At 37.1% G+C, this 19,947-nt stretch overlaps 1 protein-coding gene across 1 annotated transcript; it reads right to left on the bottom strand.

The window, feature by feature from the left end:
* Window positions 1-3,153: 3,153 nt before the first annotated feature.
* On the bottom strand, window positions 3,154-19,890 carry LOC128014857 (apical junction component 1 homolog). Its single transcript, XM_052598541.1, has 2 exons — window positions 19,715-19,890; window positions 3,154-8,541 (listed from the first exon to the last, which is right to left on the bottom strand). Exon 2 carries the CDS (start codon window positions 8,486-8,488, stop codon window positions 5,189-5,191), a length of 3,300 nt encoding a protein of 1,099 aa, XP_052454501.1. The 5' UTR covers window positions 8,489-8,541; window positions 19,715-19,890; the 3' UTR covers window positions 3,154-5,188.
* Between the last annotated feature and the right edge of the window lie 57 nt (window positions 19,891-19,947).

Genomic DNA, 19,947 nt, shown 5'->3' with positions numbered 1-19,947 from the left:
TATTTATATATGAAAATATCATAAATATATAATATATGGATAGTCTTGTTTCGATTACCTTTGTGTTTTATTTAAATACATTTTAGTCAAAACTTTAGTTAATGTTTGTCTGACTGTTAAATCCGAACAGCTTTATTATTGATCTGTATCTTTTGTATTGCGTTTTATATGAATTCTGCAATAGATTCGACATTTTCATTTTTTCATGTTGTTCATCTGGATCTCTTAACAGCAATTCTAAGATCTACTTTTTGATTAATGGATTCAACTTTCCCTCAGTGTTTCCATTTTGAACAGGGATCAGCAAATTCATCCGAACATGAAGAACTCCACAGTGTTTGCCCCAAGATCAGATGCATGAATGCTGTTTAAGAAACCACTGATTGTATTTCACTTTGCAGTGTAGAGAAAAAGACCAATGTACTTCAGTTAAAAAGGATGCAAGCAGCAGCACTTCAACAACAGGTAAGGACTCTCGCCTCGGGTTAAACACTGTGAATCAGAGCCCAGCTGGCTGAGGACACATCCTTACAGACGCCTCTGTCTCCAGGTTCTTCTGCAGCTGTGGCCCCTGAGAGATCTTTTTCTGCCCTCCTTGAGAAACAGCCATAGACACTGGTTAAAAATATCCTGAGACCTCGCCACTACCGAGACAATAAACTTAATGCAGAGTGACAGTCATGGAGCCGGAGATGGATTTTCTCAGTTCTTGTTGCAGGAGAAAGAGGCTTGTTTTTGCTTTCTCTGCCGTCTGAGCGCTGTGAACATCTCCTCGGCTTGTTTTGGCTCTGCAGCACTGCATCCTCACTGGACTCTTTCCAGATGGTGTCAGTTTTGGCTGTGTTCTTCTGAGTGCAATTGTTTTGATGGCTTTCAGTCCACTAGCTTTGAATGTTGATGCAGTGTTAGTATCATTGTTTTCAGACATGCCTGGGAATTTTTTAAGGATAAGTTATTTTAAAGTGTGTGTGTGTGTGTGCGTGCATACAAAATACATGCAATCTTATATATATATAAACTATGGATTTGAGCAATTAATGCATCTGGTGTATCTGATGTATCTGGTCAGTGCATTTAGAAGCATGAAAAATAGTAGCATTATTCGAATTATAGAATTAATAGAAAAATAATGCACACCCAAGGTGTTATTTTTCTAAGAATTCAACAACCTGGAGTCAATTATTCCTTATATGTATGTATGTATATATATATATATATATATATATATATATATATATATATATATATATATATATATATAAGATTGCATGTTTGTATGCACATATTACATATATTGCACTATGTGGGTACAGCACAGTCATTTTGTCATTTATTAAAAATAAAAATCACAAGGTTATGTGACTGTTTTATTAAAGCACCAGGCACATTTAGCAAACTAAGCAGGCAATATAGACCACGAGCCACATTCATAACGCCGCGTGTTTGTATGATTTATTCCAGGCAGCCTGGAGCAGTAAAATGCATTTTCACGTATCCATCTTTCTCCATGGTTATCCTCTGTGTGTTTTCCAGCAGCAGCAGATCTTCAGGCAGAAGCTGACTGCCCTCTACAGGCGACAGATGCAAACTGAGCACGTGCTTATATTCTGCAAAACACGCACGCTTCTGAATCTGAACACACTGACCAGATACATCTTAGGTGTTGATACAGATACATCTTAGGTGTTGTGCATTATTCACTTAATTTAAGCGCATTAACTGTGTGATGTATTGCAAGTTTACCTTTTTGAGACTGTTGAAAAATAGAGAGTAAAGCTGTGGTCTATGACAGACATTCCGTCTCGTGTATTATTTGAGTAGGTACATCACACACAGCTTTACTCTTGTGTATTTTTCAACGCCCCCGAACATTACCCAACATTCCCAGCACTGACGCTACGGAATCTCTATAGTCTCAAAAAGGTAAACTTGCAATACATCACAAACTGCTAAAATACATAAAGTTAAAATCTGCATTGTAATGTTTCAAAGCACATCGCTCAACAGTATTTTGATCTACTCCCAGGTTAAATAAATCTCTGTTAATCCAATCAGAGTTATGGATAAACTCACTAAATTAAAAAAAAATATATATATATATATATATTATAAATCTGACCTTACATGTTCGAGACTATATCACTATATGTTTTCGAATGTATAAACTAACTTAACACGTTTCACTTGTCACTGCACTGATAGAGCAAGATAATTATTTTATTTGTCCGCCTTCATTTTTCATATGATGTTAAATTTGTCACATTCTTTAATCTCTATCCCTTTAGCAAAACCTTTAACCTTTAGTTTATAATCTCGCTGGGTCTCTTGCGAGAAGTAAATCAAACTTTCTTTGTGTTGCAAGGCTCGTGATTGGCTGTTCGCCAGTGATGTCACACATTCATGTGCACGCGCTCCACAAACTCAGGATCAAAGAAAGTTGAAGAACAGCATCATGGTACCAACGAACCCAGATTTGGAGAGGTTTGGTTTTTTTCAACTCAAAACTAATCCTGTAACTCTGAGTTTGTTCAGCTACCATCATGGTACCCTGGAGGTTAAACAAAGTAACATGTGACGTCATCGTTATACATTTCAGAACGTGTTGTTTCCTACCAAAGACAAAAAGACAATGTAAAAATACTGACAGATACTTTTTAATAGCACGCTCTGTTTGATCACGTGATTTTAACAACTCACTACGTTCAAAAGTTTTTTTTTTTTGTCTTATCAGCTGAACAATCAGTATCTGTTGCTCAACAACTATACCCTTACGAAAATTAACCATGATTTTATTGTAGCAAAAGTGTAGTAACCATGTTTTATTATTATTATTATTATTTGTATTATTTAATATTGATTACCATTTGTATAACCACAGTTTTACTATAAAAAATATCAATATAAACAAGTGAAACATGGTTTAACCACAGTAACCATGTTTTTATTTATGGTAAAACCGTGGTTAATTTCGTAATTGCACTTCTGACCCTCACAGCCTCGTTTTCATTCCTGTCAAATATGGCGCTGCCCTCACTAAGGTCTGTCACATGGTGAAAAGAACAGAAAAGGTAAAATCTTCTTACACACCGCATGGTGGAGCCACAGCATTACGACTTTGTTTGTCTTAATAATTATATGACAACAGAAACAATCTTTCAAAGACACACTTTTTTTTATTTAAGCTTTAGGTTTTCTCTCTCTCTCTGCGAGACCGTGTCATCGTCTCATTAGTTTTCAGCATAACAGCGACGGTCGACACACTGACCTTGAAAAATATCACTCCTACTATATATTTCATATATTTTACTATATACTTTATCCCTCATAAACAGCATATTTGCACATATCCAGGCATGTTAGTTATATTAGTATAATGTGATAGAAAAAATAGAATCACATGCAATCATTTCTTTCTGTTTACCACTGTGTATGTACACTCTGCCGGGCCAAAACACCTGAAGATGTGCTATAGCGGTTCTGCTAGTGTTCTGAGTTCAGACAGAAGGAAGTGCAGGGTTGTGCTGTGACATGAATTCATCAAGTAAAGCAGTAAACACATATGTCGAGCAAAGTATAACTGAGATTCAAGGAAAAAAAAACCTGCTTTGGATATGAAATAGGAACCAGTACATGACAAGATGTTACAGGTATTGGTTCACTGATTCTTGAGTACTGGGACAAAACAGTTTACCAAATTGAAGAAGAAAACTACTAATTTTTGAGTATCTTTTTTTTTTTCACTGTAACAGTGTGTTTCTTCGTGTCAATACAGACAGATAAAAACATGTTCTGTTAGGTCAGATACTTAAGGATAACAAATCCAGCATTACACTTCAAGAACGAATTGATAATACAGGATGGTTTTAAACAGACTGTCAATGCATCTGTTGACATAAATCTGAGTTTGCACGTAGTAATACATTTTTCTGCTGCTGCTCGCTATTAACATACCTACTAATGGCAGGACAACTTTGTGCCGTAACTCAAGAATCAGTGCTGTGTTTTGCTACCACATGTTGCATTTGTATTGTAGCATGTCAAATTGTAAAAAAATCTGAAATCTAACTGTGAAACAAGTGAAAACAAAACCAAACAAACACACACCAATATTTTTTCAAGCTTAATAACCAATATAGCATACATCAACTCTGATTCCATTTTTCTAGAGACGAAACTACAGCTGCATCTGATATCATATCCCTCGTAATCTTAACAGCTACTAAAATATTTCCAAGTCTAATAGGTGATCACAAGGAAACTCTATCAATGACAGGCATATAAGAGATATCTAGGTTCACAGTGTTTCTGATGGAACAGTACTGGCCAACACCTAATGTGCAGCACATCACTGATACCAATATTTTCCAAATTTTGTCTTCAAGTACATTATTGCTCAAGTAATTCTACTAAACATACATAAAAGCACCAAATACTTCATTAAACCGAAACCTAAATTACGTAAACCACTTGCAAAAATGAGTTTACCAGGTTGGAGCACAAAATTCTAGGTGTTGCTTAATTCTAAGCATCTCTCTTTTTAATTAAAGCTGTTCCTCAAAGTACATTTAATATCCACGACCTTTTGTATGTACTGTGTTTCTACTCTGCATTAAATTCTTCTTTCTTTAACTATATAATAATACAATATTATATAATATAACATAATGCCTGTATATAATATATCAATAAAATTCATATTATTTTAAGTGATAAAAAGAAAAACAGTTTTATATTTCTTTAGCCATAACATTTTCAACATGTTGGTAATGTTTTTTGTTTTTTTTTTGCATAGGAAAAAATATTCAGCTCTGATATTAATAGGTACATAATTCTGTAGTTTTCAAAATAAATAAGGATTGTTTTTTTCTCTCTATCTTCATGGACAATAAAATAATATAAAAAGAGAATTGCTACAAAGAAAATAATGGCAGTAATTGCCAGTGAAGCATAAATGAACAAATCCTGGGACTAGATATCAAATCGATGAATAAACAGCGTGAATTACTCATATTCAACACCTGATGGGCAATATTCCAACATTGTATAATACTGACCTTGCAGACATGAACACAGTTTTTTTTTCAGTACCAAAATACATATCTACAAACATTTATAACAAATAAGCTTGATGTATTTAGATATGTACTATAGTGAGATCTATGCTTTAATATATAAAAGGTGCACTTGTTTAAATAATGTCATCTAGGAGATGTGGGTTGGCTACCCAGTCCAAAGTTCGTGGCTCAGAGGCTGCCATTATCATGCACATGAACTGCTTGCCCGTCCTTTTATCAATTGGGTAAATAGTAGTTGGCGTGAACCTCCTGTTATTCTCAACAAACTCACAGAGCTTTTGGTAGACATTGGGATACTCATGGCGAAGAAACACCCCACGTATCCTCAACTCCCGCTGAATGTTGATGAAGCAGATTTCCCGGGCTTTCCTTCCCTCCTCACCTTCCTTGTCAATGTCTGCCATACCTGGCGGTGGGGTCAGGATCAACGTCTCCATGTCGCTTTCCTTCCGATGGACCTTTTTTTCTGGGCTGTAGGAGGCCAGAGCAATCTTGGCAAACTTCCTGACGGTTGGGGCTTGGACCCTTGGCGATGGTCCGTCAGGAACTTGTTCACCAACAGCGATGGATACATTCAAGAGAAAACATTCATTAGGGTCATATGCATTTCCTGCTTCTTGGAGCTCCTTGCAATATTCCCCAAGGTTATCCTTGAAGCTCTCCAGCTCACGGAGAGATAAGTATGTTGGCGACATGAGTAGACTTTCTAGTCCAAACTGAAGGAAATTTGTGGATGAACCTGGATTTGGAAATCCCAAAAACAAGACTCCTCTGCCTCGAGACAGGTATCCCACTTTGGCTATACGGGAGAAAGCTTTATGGACTTCTGTGGTTTCTCGACAGTGCTTAATAATGTGGCGACACACGCTACTGATTCGCCCATAGAGGCAGCTCTCCTTGTGGACATCCCAGTCTTCACGGCGACAGTTGCGAGAGCAGTAGTAGGTATAGCAGCTGTGACAGGACTTAAAGTAGAGGCAGGCGTTAAACAAGGTCTCAGTCCGACGGCATTTATTGTTTGAACACATCATTGTGTCGTCCTCATCGGGACTCTTGTCAGGGGAGCACTCTTCTGTACTTCTCAGGCCGTCACAACTCCCATCGGTGTCTCTTAGTGTGTCAGGATCTATTTTTATTGAAGTGGGTTGTTTGTCAAGTGGCATGCCACTTTCAGATCCTGCCATCGAATCCTTTCTCGCTGAAGATACTGCTTCTTCATCATCAATGAGCTTTTTGAGTTGATCAAGCATGTCTTCACTGGTCCTCCTACGTGGAGGTTTGTAATCGATGACAAGGTCAGCTAGAAGCTCATCAAGCTGCTCTAAACTTTGCTGTAGGGATGTGCTGCTGTGCGTTTTCTCTTTGGTAGATTCTCCAAAGCAGGATTTTGCTTCACGTTGAGGGGTTTCTTGATTTGGGGCACTTTTTGAATCCAACACATCCCAACTTGCAGAGCGTGCTTCTGGTTTACTAAGATTGCTTGATCTGATATCATTATCTGTGATGGTAATCTCAGGTGTGACAAACCACAGTTTACTCGAAGAGCTCCTGGCCTCAGTTGGACTTTTGTCAATCAAAGAGTTTTCAGATAAAGACAGTGCAGCATAACGCCTTGGTGAGCTGGAAAGGTTGACAACCACAGGTTTTGGTCTTTCACTTGAAGTTTGTGGTACCCCCTGACAAAGAAGATTCTCATCACTTTTCCCTCGGGGTACTGGCTGTTCTCGCTCTACATGGGTGTCAAGGATGTTATCCCATGATCTTGAGTACGGTCTTGGGTCTGTTACTGTTCTTGCAGGCTCCATGCATGGATTGGCATACCAAGTTGTGAGCTTTGGCTCTTGTCTAACTCTTGTGGGAGTAACCTGTGATACATACGAGGAAGGGTAATGGCTTGAGTAACTGGACACTTCTGAGCCGTACCAGTCCTCTGACTGAGGTTGCACCACACGGGCATGCCGTCTTCCCTCTGTGTAATATGCCCTTGTGGGAATATGATGCTCCATTGGTGGCGTGTAGGGGTTGGCCATGTAGAAGATCCGAGGGGGGGCCGTTTGAATTTGATATGTCCTTGGGTCATCACCATAGAAAGTCCTAGCTGGAGGTGTTTGTATTATATACGCCCCTGGCTCACTTGCTGCATAGGTTTTAGGGTACACAGGCTGTCCAGGGTAATGGTAGGTGTCGATTTCTGTGAAATATGGCCGGGAAGGTACAGTATGAACAATGTGAGTCCTTGGATCTTGTACATACGGTACTTTAGGTGAATAGGGTTGGCTAGGAATGCTGTATCGGTCATCTTGATAATAAGTCCTTGATGGAGCTGAAGATCCATACTTCCCCAAATCCTCCGCATAGAAGAATTTAGTTGGCACATTGGGGCTTGAATGAGCCCTTCGTTCCCGTCCATATTGTTCCCTTGGCTCCCGTGGTGAGACCACCTTTTGTAAAGGGATCTCCATAGGCTGTATGTAGCTATTTGGCATACTTTGCGAATACTGGTACTTCTGCCTGGACTCTCCAGTGAAGGAGTCAGTGGGAGTTGATGTCCTCGAAGTGGAGAAATGGCGAGGCACTGTCAGACTCCGACTGCCACTGCTGGGATACTTCTGCCATGGTATGTCCACATGAGGTATAGCTGCCTTTCGGCCTCCTTGCTGCACAGCCGACTCATCTGGTTTGATGTCCACCCGGCACCGAACATGAGGACTAGTAGCAGGTTTCTCTTGTTTTCCTTCGTCAAAGCCTTCAGATACATATACAGGGGAATACCTGCTTGTATCACTCCTCTGCGGCTGTAGTTTGATGGGATGTACTTCATTCAAGTGTGCCCTCGTGGCAGCATAGGAAGACTCTTTTCTTGGGGAAACTTCCGGCCTTGGCTGAGTGTTTCGATGCGTCCTTTGAGCTTCCCGGCCCCTCCTTGCCACTGGAGGGGAAGCATCAAAAGATACAGGAGTTAGGCTGGTCTGAACCCGTGAGGCACTTCTAGATCTAGTCCTCCTCTTTTGTTCTGTCACAGCAATTTCAGCAGACATCTCAGCAGTCATTGGCTGGGACGTGAGACGGTAGCTTAATATGTCTGGGGAAGAAAACCGGTGGAGTCCATGCCCTTGTTGGCGACCTAAGGCATTCCAGGCAACCTCTGGATTGGCCGCATACCTTTCAGCCCTTCGGTATGGGTACTCCATTGCTATGGTATGATATCTGGGTTTGTCCATAGACTCTGTGTCAAAGTTACGGCAGTGCCTCTTTTTGCTTTTGCTTTTTCGAGTGTTCTCCAGTTTGCTGATGGATGGGGAATCACATTGTTTTGAGGGATGAAAGGCTTTGGAGTGGTTCGAGAGGGAGTTCACTTTAACATCTTGATACACTGTTGATACTAGTATATCAGGTGGATCTGTGCGTGTCATCTTAATGAGGCTCTTCTAATTTTCCCCATTAAATTTGTTTAGGTTAAGGTTCCCTGCAAGAAAGGAAGAAAATAAAACAAGATTAGTACAAGTTGCATTCAAACCACCTTATGGATATGATCTGTAATACTAAGTGTGAATGCAAACAGTGTTTTTAGGAAGTGGCTGATAACCATTAAAAAAAAACATTAAATTTAAATAGTCCGTATTTAATATTGTAAACAATAACCGCATAATATTCAGTATCCTATAGCCTCACACTGTTCATCATTATTTGATAAGCATTGCATGTGTAAGTTTACCCTGGGGAGCAACTCGTCAAGTCAAGATTAAGTGCAAATCTACACATCAAATAAACCTAATTCTGATTCTGTTATTGTTTAACTGCATTGTGTTGTTCAGCAAAATATGTTGGCAGGATGTATGCAAGTAATTTGGTTGGATGATATTTCCCCTGGTAACAACTTCATCTCATAATCATCATAGTACATACACATACACATACTCAACAGAATTGCACTGAATCCCTAGTACAAAATTTTTTCTTTTCACCCGTAAATCGCTTAAGAACGCTTATGTAATTCAAAACTTTTTTTTTCTCTTATGCTTGGCTTCAAATTAAACTTACATCAGTTTAAATCTGCAGGTTTAAGGCAGTACAAAAATAGTGTCTTCAGTCTAAATTAGGCTCTTTGAAGGCTCTTCGACATCTTGTCATTCTCAAAAACCTTATGTAAAACAGGTGCAATCATTTGTCATGAAGATCCGTATTATACAAAGAGGACACAGCTGGAATAATGCATGTTGTCATTAAAGATACAATCAAAGTAATGCTTGCAACGGAATACACTAGTCAACATTTAAAGTGGATCAAAGCTGTCCTAAAATTAAAAGCACTCTTGTCTTAGGAAAACTTTGATGTGCCTTTTTGATCCACTGTAAATGTTGACTACTGTATATACACTTCTAGATTTTTTTTCAATTCACATTTAGTTCCCACTATAGTCAATGTCTGTTTTTTTGCAAAAGGGAGATTAAATGGATTTCAAGACCTCCTCACATCTTTTTTCTACTATGGATATTATGTAAAGAAGGAACTGACACTTTTACAAACATGACTATGCCCAGACGCTGTTTACTCACCGAGTGTTAGTCTGGCAGCTTTTCACACTGCTGCACGCAATTGAGTAATGCATGTGCATATGGAACACCCACCGTCTACCAACATAAGCATTGTCACCAGACTTGTGCATGCAACATATTTTATTTCCCCAACTAATTTGTAAATGCATCATTAGTTAAAAAAATATGTATAAATTTATTCTAGAAAAAAAAGAGTCCAGGAAAACGGCAGGAACAATGACACAAGATTGTCTTAGATGATGACAAGGAAAGCGCTTTTAAAAATCCATTTTAATGTTAATAAATGCAATGTTTGTATTCATGTTGGTTTCATATGTCCAATGACAAAATAATACAATATTTTCCTTACACCACTTGTGTACACATAATTGTATAATAATAATAATAATAATAATAATAATAATAATTTTCATTTAAAATATCACGAAAATTTTTATGTTGTAATGCTGTGCCCAACATTCCAGAGTTTTCCAGTCTCAGGGTAAATAAACCCCTTAAAAATTTTAATTGAAGCCCCAAAACAATATCAAAATCAAATGTAATTCTTAAAAAAATTAAATAAAAATAAAAATCATCATAGAAGAGGTATATGAATTATATTTAAATCTATTTTTGCATAATTCCATAAAATTTAAAAACAAGGTACGGACCCCAAAAATAATGAACAACAAAGACAAACTGTTTGCAGCACATAAAAGCTGTCATAATTATCAGTGATGACCTTGATCCCTTAACAGAACTGAGCACTAAGCTTCACACATTTCACATAATTGAACAAGAAAGCACCGCACAATTTCCTCATTAGCAAATGCTTTTTTTTATTTTTTATTATTATATGATAAATCTTATGTACATTATGTATTCTTTTTAGTTCTATATAAGGAAAGAAGCCACTAAATCATGACAGCAGGAAATGGGTAAGGTCAAATTAAATCACACAACACATTAAATCATTTTCCATTATCTTCATTATTGTTATTTGTTTTAATTAATTAATCAAGTAATTTATTATTCATGGATCTGGTTAATTTAAAATTGCATGCAGTTTTGTTTCAATTACTTATTCAGTATGTGTGAATATTAAATTGTTCTGGAAGGCAAAAGAGCCTTACAGTGACTTCATACTGGCATAATATGAAACACCTTTAACCAAGATTGATCTGGAAGAATACAATGCAAAAATTATTTTATTAGGATCATTGTCTTGTTTTCCAAAACAAATATCTAAACATAAATCAAGATACATTTACTTGAGAAGCAAAACTACATGATATTAAAGGAACAGCTCACACAAAAATGAAAATTTGTAATGAAAACGATGTATTGCCTTGCATTTTATGAATCACCTAAATATTTTCTTTACTGTTCTACTGAAGAAAAAGTCACCTGTCCTAGATGGCCTGAGGGTGAGCAAATTAACAGTACATTTTCGTTTTTTGGGTAAACTATCCCTTTGAGTCTGAGTGATGCCACTGAGTGATGCATATAGTGCACTTTTAATTTGAAATAGATTTGCTATGAGGGTTAACAGGGACATTTGTTCAGCAGCTCACTGAAAAAAAAAAAAAAAAAAAAAAAAAAATTGCCAACTCCAGCAATAAGGGCACTCAAAGGAGTCAAGACTTTGGCCTTTCCGTGGCCTTTGACCTTGTCATCTGTAAAGTGTGTGAACATGCCCGTATTGCACCGTCTCATTGCTGCTGATGCCAGCCGACCCTTTTAACCCAGCACAGAGCTACAGATGGATGTGAATTATTGAACATATGAGCCTCTTTACCGCCACACGTTTCCTCTGTGGTTGCTTTTCTCTTTACTGTAGACTAAATGTACTATGTTAGAAAGAACTGTACATTAAGTATCCATGAAATGCATGGAAATGTGAGGTTTATCCAGCTATGAATGGAGTGACAACCTGAACAAATATTTTGACAAAGCAAACGGCACTCCTTAAAATGCAACCCAAAATGTTCATGTATGAAACGTATGCAATGCACTCACATACACAACAACAGTCTGTATAAACCAGCCTATATATACTGTATATATACTAATGTAATCAGCATGATTTTTCCTTTTGTATGAAGCAGTTCACATGCAGTATAAGTATATATATACTTTAACAGTTAATAAATTATATTAAAATAATGCTGAGCAAAAATCACAAAGCAGTCCAACGTAGGTTCAGTTTCAAGTTCTTTGAAATCACAAGTGGAATAATTTTGCTTGAGAAACAGATATTTCATGTGCACGCACAAACACACTTTCTAAAGACGCAAATGAAAGTCAAGGTTTCTTGCTCAGACTTTCAAGCCTTTTAACACACACTGATTATTTCTTGATGTGAATTCCTCAGACCCTTCCTATCAGACCCCATCAGTCTTATAAACGGCAGTCTAGTCTCATAATGCTACACATTACTGCAGACTTGAATAGATCCTTTCCATGCCAATGCGGTCCATTCCTCGCTGAAGGCCCGGTGCTAATTTTGCATAATGAGCCCATTCGATATGGGGGACATTGGGAGTGTTGTGAAAGGCTTGGAAACAAAAAAACTCCCAATCCTGCAGCTTGAGCTTTTAAACGAACACTGCAAAAATGCAGATCTGTGACAGAAAAGCATCACTGCCGGTGTGGGAAATAAAGCAATCATGGGACGTACTGTAGCAAGGCTGGTCTGAGTCATGATCTGTGAAAAATCATTGATGACAGACTCCATCAAAACCTGCTCCCTCCCGTACGACCATCTGTTCAGGCTGATCTGGCAACACCCAATGCCTCCACACACCCATTAAATACCTGATGAACTTATGTTCATCTAACATAGAAAATACCAGCGTTTTACCTGCAATAGAACATTATGCTGAATAGGTTTCTTAAGTATGAGGCAGCAAGATTTTTTAATGTTTTTGAAAGAAGTCTTTTATGCTCACAGAGGTTGATTTGAATTGATCAAAAATACAGTAAAATTTTTACATATTATTAGAATTTAAAATAACTCTTTGCTATTTGAATATATTTGAAAATATAATTTATCATTGTGATTCAAATCTGATTTTTCAGCATCATTACGTGTCACACGATCCTTTAGAAATCATATTATGCTGATTTGCTGAACTTTTTCATTAGTAATTCTTTAGTAATTATATATTTGCAGCATGCAGTTTTGTAAAACATTTAAAGAATGTAACTGACACAGAGATAATTATAGTTATTTTAAATTCATGATCAACTACTAAAGATTTTACTCGTTTAATGTTAAAATGAAGGGCTAAATTAAACAGTATGGAACAATACGAGGGTGAATAAATGATGACAGAATATGCATTTTTGGGTGAACTATCCCTTAACTATTCACTAACATCCATGAAAAAGTGATATTCAGAAAGACACTGACATCAGCAGACAACATCATTTCCTCCTCCCCGTTTCTCCCGGTTGCTCCCGACTATCCCATCATATTCCCAGCCAAAGAGCTTCCCAGTATCTGACCCTGTCTTTGCGCAGCGTCTGTGCTGTCAGTCAATCTCTAATCTCTGTAATCAACTTTCACTCGTGAACATGACAGGAGTTTGTCTCATAAAATCAGAACCAGGCCAAGTCAAACACAGGCCACAAACCGTCCCTGGGGACGCACTACAGGCGGGTCACGACTGCCCTAATCTACAGAGTCCAAAAACGGTGCCACAGAATAATTCATGTGGAAAAAATGAACCTTATTTATGATCCGCAAGAGGCTCTGCTTTAAAAGGTATACAGTAGTCTCAAGCATCTCATTAAAGTTGCGTGTTTTACCACAAAATCCAAAATGTAAAAAATAGCCAAGCTAACGATTAAAAAATTCACCTCTATTGGGTTTTTATTTTGTTGCCCCACAATAATTCATGTAAAAATATCTAGTTTTGCAAGCCTAAACCTTCTGTTCTGCACTCATGCATCTCACAAAGAATGGCACATTTTTACCCCAAAAATCAAAAGAAAAAAGCAAGAAATTTTCACAATAATCATTAAAAAATGCAACTTTGTAATATTTTTTGTTGCCACAAAAATTTGTGAAAATATGCAGCTAGTTAGGTCTGATCCGAAATAGGTTTTGCTTTTGTGCAACTCACAAAAAATTGCATAATTTGCCCAAATATAAAAAAAGAAATGGTTTTAAAATGCACCTTTGTTGTTTTTATCGTGCTGCCACATGATGATTCACATCAAAAGCAGTTTACAAGCCTGAGTCTAATTTCTGATGCACAAGACATTCTGCTTTTAAATGCAGTCAAATCAAATTGATATTTTGCCACAAAATCAAAAGAAACTGTCGTGACAATGGTTTAGAATGCACTTTTTGGGGTGAAATATGACCCAGACATTCATCCAGATTAGAACCAGGCAATGTTATCTATTTGTAGAACAATATAAAACACATGTAGAAGCTAAATCATTCTATGCACTAAAAGCAAACTTTATCTGCATCATCTAACATCTAACCACAAAGCACTCCTAACCGCAGGGAAGAGAGAGTATGAGAAAGACCCCTTCAATTAAACTCTTTTGAGTGAATCACGCTTTGTAGAAGCTCCTTGACCCATATGAGCAAACAGAAAGATGCAATCGCCAGAGCGGAGATAGCTAATTTTTTCACATCGGAGTATGCCAGGGCATTTATAAAACAAGCTAAAAATAACACAACGTCAGGATTCAGTCGAAGAGAAGATCTGATCATGCACTAATTAATCGGTCACATCATACACTTTTTATCGCTTAAAATTATTTTTCACCGAGGTCCACTCAAAGTTTAGATTTTACTTGCCAAGATATAACTATACAGTCTTTTAGGAAAAGTAGTTAGCTATACTACAAGCTACTGTTAAGTATAGTACAGTAGTTGTTAGGTACACTGAAGTTATATAAGAGGGCAATATCTTTTAAACAGCAATTATCAGATGACATGATTCAAACAGAAACACAAAAATAAGGACATTAGAGAGATGCAAAGTTAATATTAGTGCATATACATTTAAACATTTACACTGAACATCAAGCAAACCAAACAACACAATGATTTATTCACATAATTTTGAATCATATTTCAAAACAAAGTATTTGACATGCATTTCACACAAAAAAATAATAATAATTTTTAAACTAGCTCATTTAAATGAACCATCAAATGAAGTAACACTAAAATGAAATGTCTAAGACACGTTGACTGAAAATTATGATTATGTTACTAGTACTGGTTTTTATGGAAGCTTGTTTCTGCCATATGGCAAAAAATAATAAAATAAAGATATAATCTAACTATTCTGAGTTCATATTTTACAATTTACACTTTTTTTTCTCATAATTGTGAGGTATAAAAGCAGAATCGCAAGATTTACAGGTGCATCTCAATAAATTAGAATGTCGTGAAAGAGTTAATTTCAGTAATTCAACTCAAATTGTGAAACTCGTGAATTAAATTCAATGCACACAGACTGAAGTTGTTTAAGTCTTTGGTTCTTTTAATTGTGATGATTTTGGCTCACATTTAACAAAAACCCACCAATTCACTCTCAAAAAATCTGAATATGGTGACATGCCAATCAACTCAAAACACCTGCAGAGGTTTCCAGAGCCTTTAAAATAGTCTCTCAGTTTGGTTCACTAGGCTACACAATCATGGGGAAGACTGATCTGACAGATGTCCAGAAGACAATCACTGACACCCTTCACAAGGAGGGTAAGCAACAAACATTCATTGCCAAATAAGCTGGCTGTTCACAGAGTGCTGTATCCAAGCATGTTAACAGAAAGTTGAGTGGAAGGAAAAAGATGCACAACCAACCGAGTGAACCACAGCCTAATGAGGATTGTCAAGCATAATCAATTCAAGAATTTGAGTGAACTTCACAAGGAATGGACTGAGGCTGGGGTGAAGGCATACAGAGCCACCACACACAGACGTGTCAAGGAATTTGCTGAACCACAGACAACGTCAGAGGCATCTTAACTGAACTAAGGAGAAGAAGAACTGTACTGTTGCCCAGTGGTCCAAAGTCCTCTTTTCAGATGAGAGCAAGTTTTGTATTTCATTTGGAAACTAAGCTCCTAGAGTCTGGAGGAATGGTGGATAAGCTAATAGCCTAAGTAGCTTGAAGTCCAGCGTTAAGTTTCCACAGTCTGATTTATTTTGGGTGGAAACCCCAGAAATTTTGGAGCACTTGGTGCTTCCTTTGGCTGACCAGCTTTTTAAAGATGCTCATTTTAAAAATTTCATTTTCCAGCAGGATTTGGCACCTGTCCACACTGCCAAAAACACCAAAAGTTGATTAAATAACCATAGTGTTGGTGTGATTGACTGGCCAGCAAACTCACCAGACCTGAACCCCAGAGAGAATCTATGGAGTAATTTTCAAGAGGAAAATGAGAAACAAAAGACAAAACAATGCAGATGAGCTGAAGGCCAATGTCAAAGAAACCTGTGCTTCCAGACCACTTCAGCAGTGCCACAAACTGATCATCTTCATGCCACGCCGAACTGAAGGAGTAATTAAAGCAAAAGGAGCCCTTACCAAGTATTGAGTACATGTACAGTAAATTAAGATACTTCCCAGAAGGACAACAATTCACAAAAAAATATTTTTTATTGGTCTAATATGAAGTATTCTAATTTGTTGAGATTTTTTGTGGGTTTTTGTTAAATGTAAGCCAAAATCATCACAATTAAAAGAACCAAAGACTCAAACTACTTCAGTCTGTGTGCATTGAATTTATTTTGAATAACATTGAATTTGAATAACTGAAATAAACTTTTCCACGAAATTCCAATTTATTGAGATGCACCTGTAAACACAGTTTTAGGAAAAAAAATAATAGTGATATAAAAAAAAAAATATTTTTTGTTATTTAAAAAATTGTTATTCTATATATCTACACACACACACACACAAACTAATCAAAATGACAAAAGATTAATATTAATTGAATATTAACATTAAAATATAAAAATAAAAGCTCATTGAAATTTATTGAAGAGCCAGTAAGATGAAAATTCTAAGCATCCACTGTTTATAAGTCCTGATTTAAATCCTAATTTAAATCCATCCAAAGTTAAAAAACATTGTCATTTTGTTAAAATATCATTTTAAAATTAACTAAATTCTCAGAGATCCCCAAACGGTTCGCGCGAAGCTGTTCAAAAGATTCAGTTTCCTTAAACCCCACCTTTCGGTAGCATACTGTGTTCTGATTGGTCAACTAACATAGTCAGGTTTGATTGGTTGTTCCGCACACACCTCCACGGTAAACTATGCGTTAGCATCTGTTTGGGATGAATTATGTCTTATTCCTCTCATCGCGAAGCAAACAGTAAAATAAAAAACTTGAACAGTCTTGCTGCTTTTTCTTCTGTGTGGGTGTATTCAAGCCTCGCGCTTCAGTTTGAATCTGAATAGCGCGTTCAGCGCGGGGGCGTGGTCACATTAGATATAACAAGGGAGACATGAAAAACAGACATCACGTTGTTTTCATATGGATTACTTTATTACAGAATATCTGTTTTTGGCAGCACTTGTTTAGTTTTAAAGTAGACATGTCAAGCTTTCTATAGATATCTCTCTCAAGTCTCTTCGTTGAGTATTCACGGAGTTACACTTCATTTTAATGACGTGTTAGTAAATGAAGATCAGCGCAGAGAAAGGCTGCAGACAGCACACATACTGATAGGACGCTCGGGAGAAAACAAACACATAACTTCATAATCATACTTTGCGGTGTGATTCGGAGATGCTCGTTGTTCTAAATAAAGTTGGTAATGAACCCTCTTTTATGGCCAAACGCTTTGAAAATCCTGCTGTACTCACAGAGATTAGAAAAGCAGTCATCAGTGAAAAAGGGATTTGTTGTACTGCTCTGGTATTGTGGTGAAAATGAATTTTAGCCATTGGTTCTTCTGATCTTCATTCTTTGGCAGTAAAAACAAAGCAAACTTGCCTTTACAATTAAAAACACACTGTCTCCTCGACATGATGCTCTCACACCAAACAGAGCGTCTGTGTGTGTGTGTGTGGGGGGGGGGTGGAGATTATTATGCAAAGTGTTCTAGTGACGTACATAGAGATGGGCAAAAGATTTGAAATCTATAACGACTCGTTTCAGCGATTCAGAGTCGACTCCTTATTTTAGAAGCCAATAACTTTATAAATCGTGTACTTCTTGGTTTAATTACTTTGCACATTGTTTACACTGATGGACAGCTACATCATACACTGTAATACAGGTCATTTTTGATTTCCCATCTGTGTGGCTCTTTAAAAAATACTATAATAGAATTTAAATAATACTAAAATAAAACTGCAGCAGATAAATAATAGTATTATTATTTTTTTGCTGGATAGAAAGTGTTTTATTCAGCTGGTTTTCATAATTACACTGAGCTCTTCAAAGCTGCACAGAACGTGATTTCTAAAGAGAAACACTGTCCTCTCTCTTTTTCTTAGAAGCTGCCCAAATAATGCAGTGGATGCTTTTAATACAGAGTATAAATAGAAACATATGAGTCAATTAAGCGTGCATGTAATGTACAAGAGACGACCCGTACACATGCATGAGAGAGTGAGGGAGGGATATATGTAATGCAATTCTGACTGAGCTTAATGAGGTTCCAGTGAGAGTGAAGGCAACAGTGTTTCCTGTGAACAGTTTCTATTAACAATACATCACTGTAAGGTACCACAGGATACATCATTCAGATTAATATTTTGTAAAATTCTGCATGATGCATTTTTTTTTTTTTGGCCAGACAAAAGTAGAATTTAGCTCTCTTCCATATTTACATTTATGCATTTTGGCAAATAATAACAGTTCATAGTGACTACGTCTGTCAAGCAAAACACAAAGCAAAATAATCATACAACTTGTGCAATATATTCAAAGTTTTCTGAAGCATGAGAGCTTTTAAAAGTGCACTTTGTAATAATGTCAAAAAAGTATCAAAATAAATAATTCTAAATAAAATATTTCAATTACACATAAATATGTATGTAAGACCTACTTAATGTGTCAAAAACATTTTGCATTTAATATTAATTTATTATTATTAATTTAATTGCAAATAATATGCAATTAAGTGTCTGAAAACATTATATTCAGTATTCACTGAAGTATGTCTGTAATAGTCTACTATTGATGAAAAAGTGCACTTCTATTTTCACAAGGGTGGGATGAATTAAAAAGATAAGCATTTAAGAGATGGACAAACATCACTTGCACTTTGAAAGCCATCGTCACTATATGAACTGTCCTTTTGTGGACAAGAAATGTGTGTGTTCTTAAAAAAAATCAATCATCTTTTTGTTTTTCCATTTAAAACACTAATAACATCATTTTTAAAATGAGTACATAATGACACAATTTTCATTGCACGCCAAATGATTCCTTTAAATGCTATAAAAAGGGATTGTGTCATGCAAACCTCTGGTGCACACTGCAGCTCCAGCAAGCAGAATGATGCACATTACAGTCTCTAGCCACCATCGCACGATGACGTATAGCCCCAGAACATCCCACATCACGTGACACAAGTACACCATTTCATCGGGCAACATGAGAGGTTAGTTCACTTTAACTAGTAGGATTCCCAGCCCTGGCCATGCATCTCCTGACGTCGAAAAATCCACGACTGCATTACATAACCTTAATAATAATGAAGACATCAGCACACATTATGACAAATGAACACTAGGGAAACACCTCTGTTGCACGCAATAAGTTGCATGCACAAGATAATAGCAATGTAATAATGTAATTATGCTGCTGTTAGAACTCACGTCGCAGACTGTCGGTAAATGAGCATTGAAAAGCAATGCATAAAGCTGGAGGGAGGTTTTATAGGTAATTCCTCACGTATATGAGTAATGCATTCATTATATAGCATCATGCGCAACTCGGATTCCCTACAAAATCAAATTATTTCCACAGCGACAGATTAGTTCATGCAACCGCACTGATCGTTTTCAATTCGATCGTCTCATCTGTCAAATATCGATGCGCGTGTTTTCAATGTCAATGTCAGAAAAGCTGCGCTCATCTGTCACGCGCGATGCTCCTTACCGTTTTAATCCATCCACCAGTAGCATAAATATCCATCATGCAAAGCGCTTATGCTTTATAATGTGCTGAGTCGCATTTTAGCGTGAAAGCGGCTGTAGTATCGGCGAATCGTGTAGTCCTCACGCCTCAGCTGATGAGCGCATCTGTGGCGTTACTATCCGCGCGCGTCTCCTCAGCACCGGCGTCCAATATGCGTTCAAAAGGGGCGGGGCGGACGCCTCTGGCTATGATGT

The sequence above is a fragment of the Carassius gibelio genome, chromosome A5 (assembly GCF_023724105.1).
Source record: "Carassius gibelio isolate Cgi1373 ecotype wild population from Czech Republic chromosome A5, carGib1.2-hapl.c, whole genome shotgun sequence".
Classification (NCBI taxonomy): Eukaryota; Metazoa; Chordata; class Actinopteri; order Cypriniformes; family Cyprinidae; genus Carassius; species Carassius gibelio.
The sequence above is the reverse complement of the archived record's forward strand: the minus strand, read 5'-3'. Positions and strand labels throughout refer to the sequence as shown.

Bases quoted from the DNA above. Each gene is read 5' to 3' on its own strand.
- LOC128014857 (XM_052598541.1), bottom strand. From the start codon at position 8,488: ATGACACGCACAGATCCACCTGATATACTAGTATCAACAGTGTATCAA.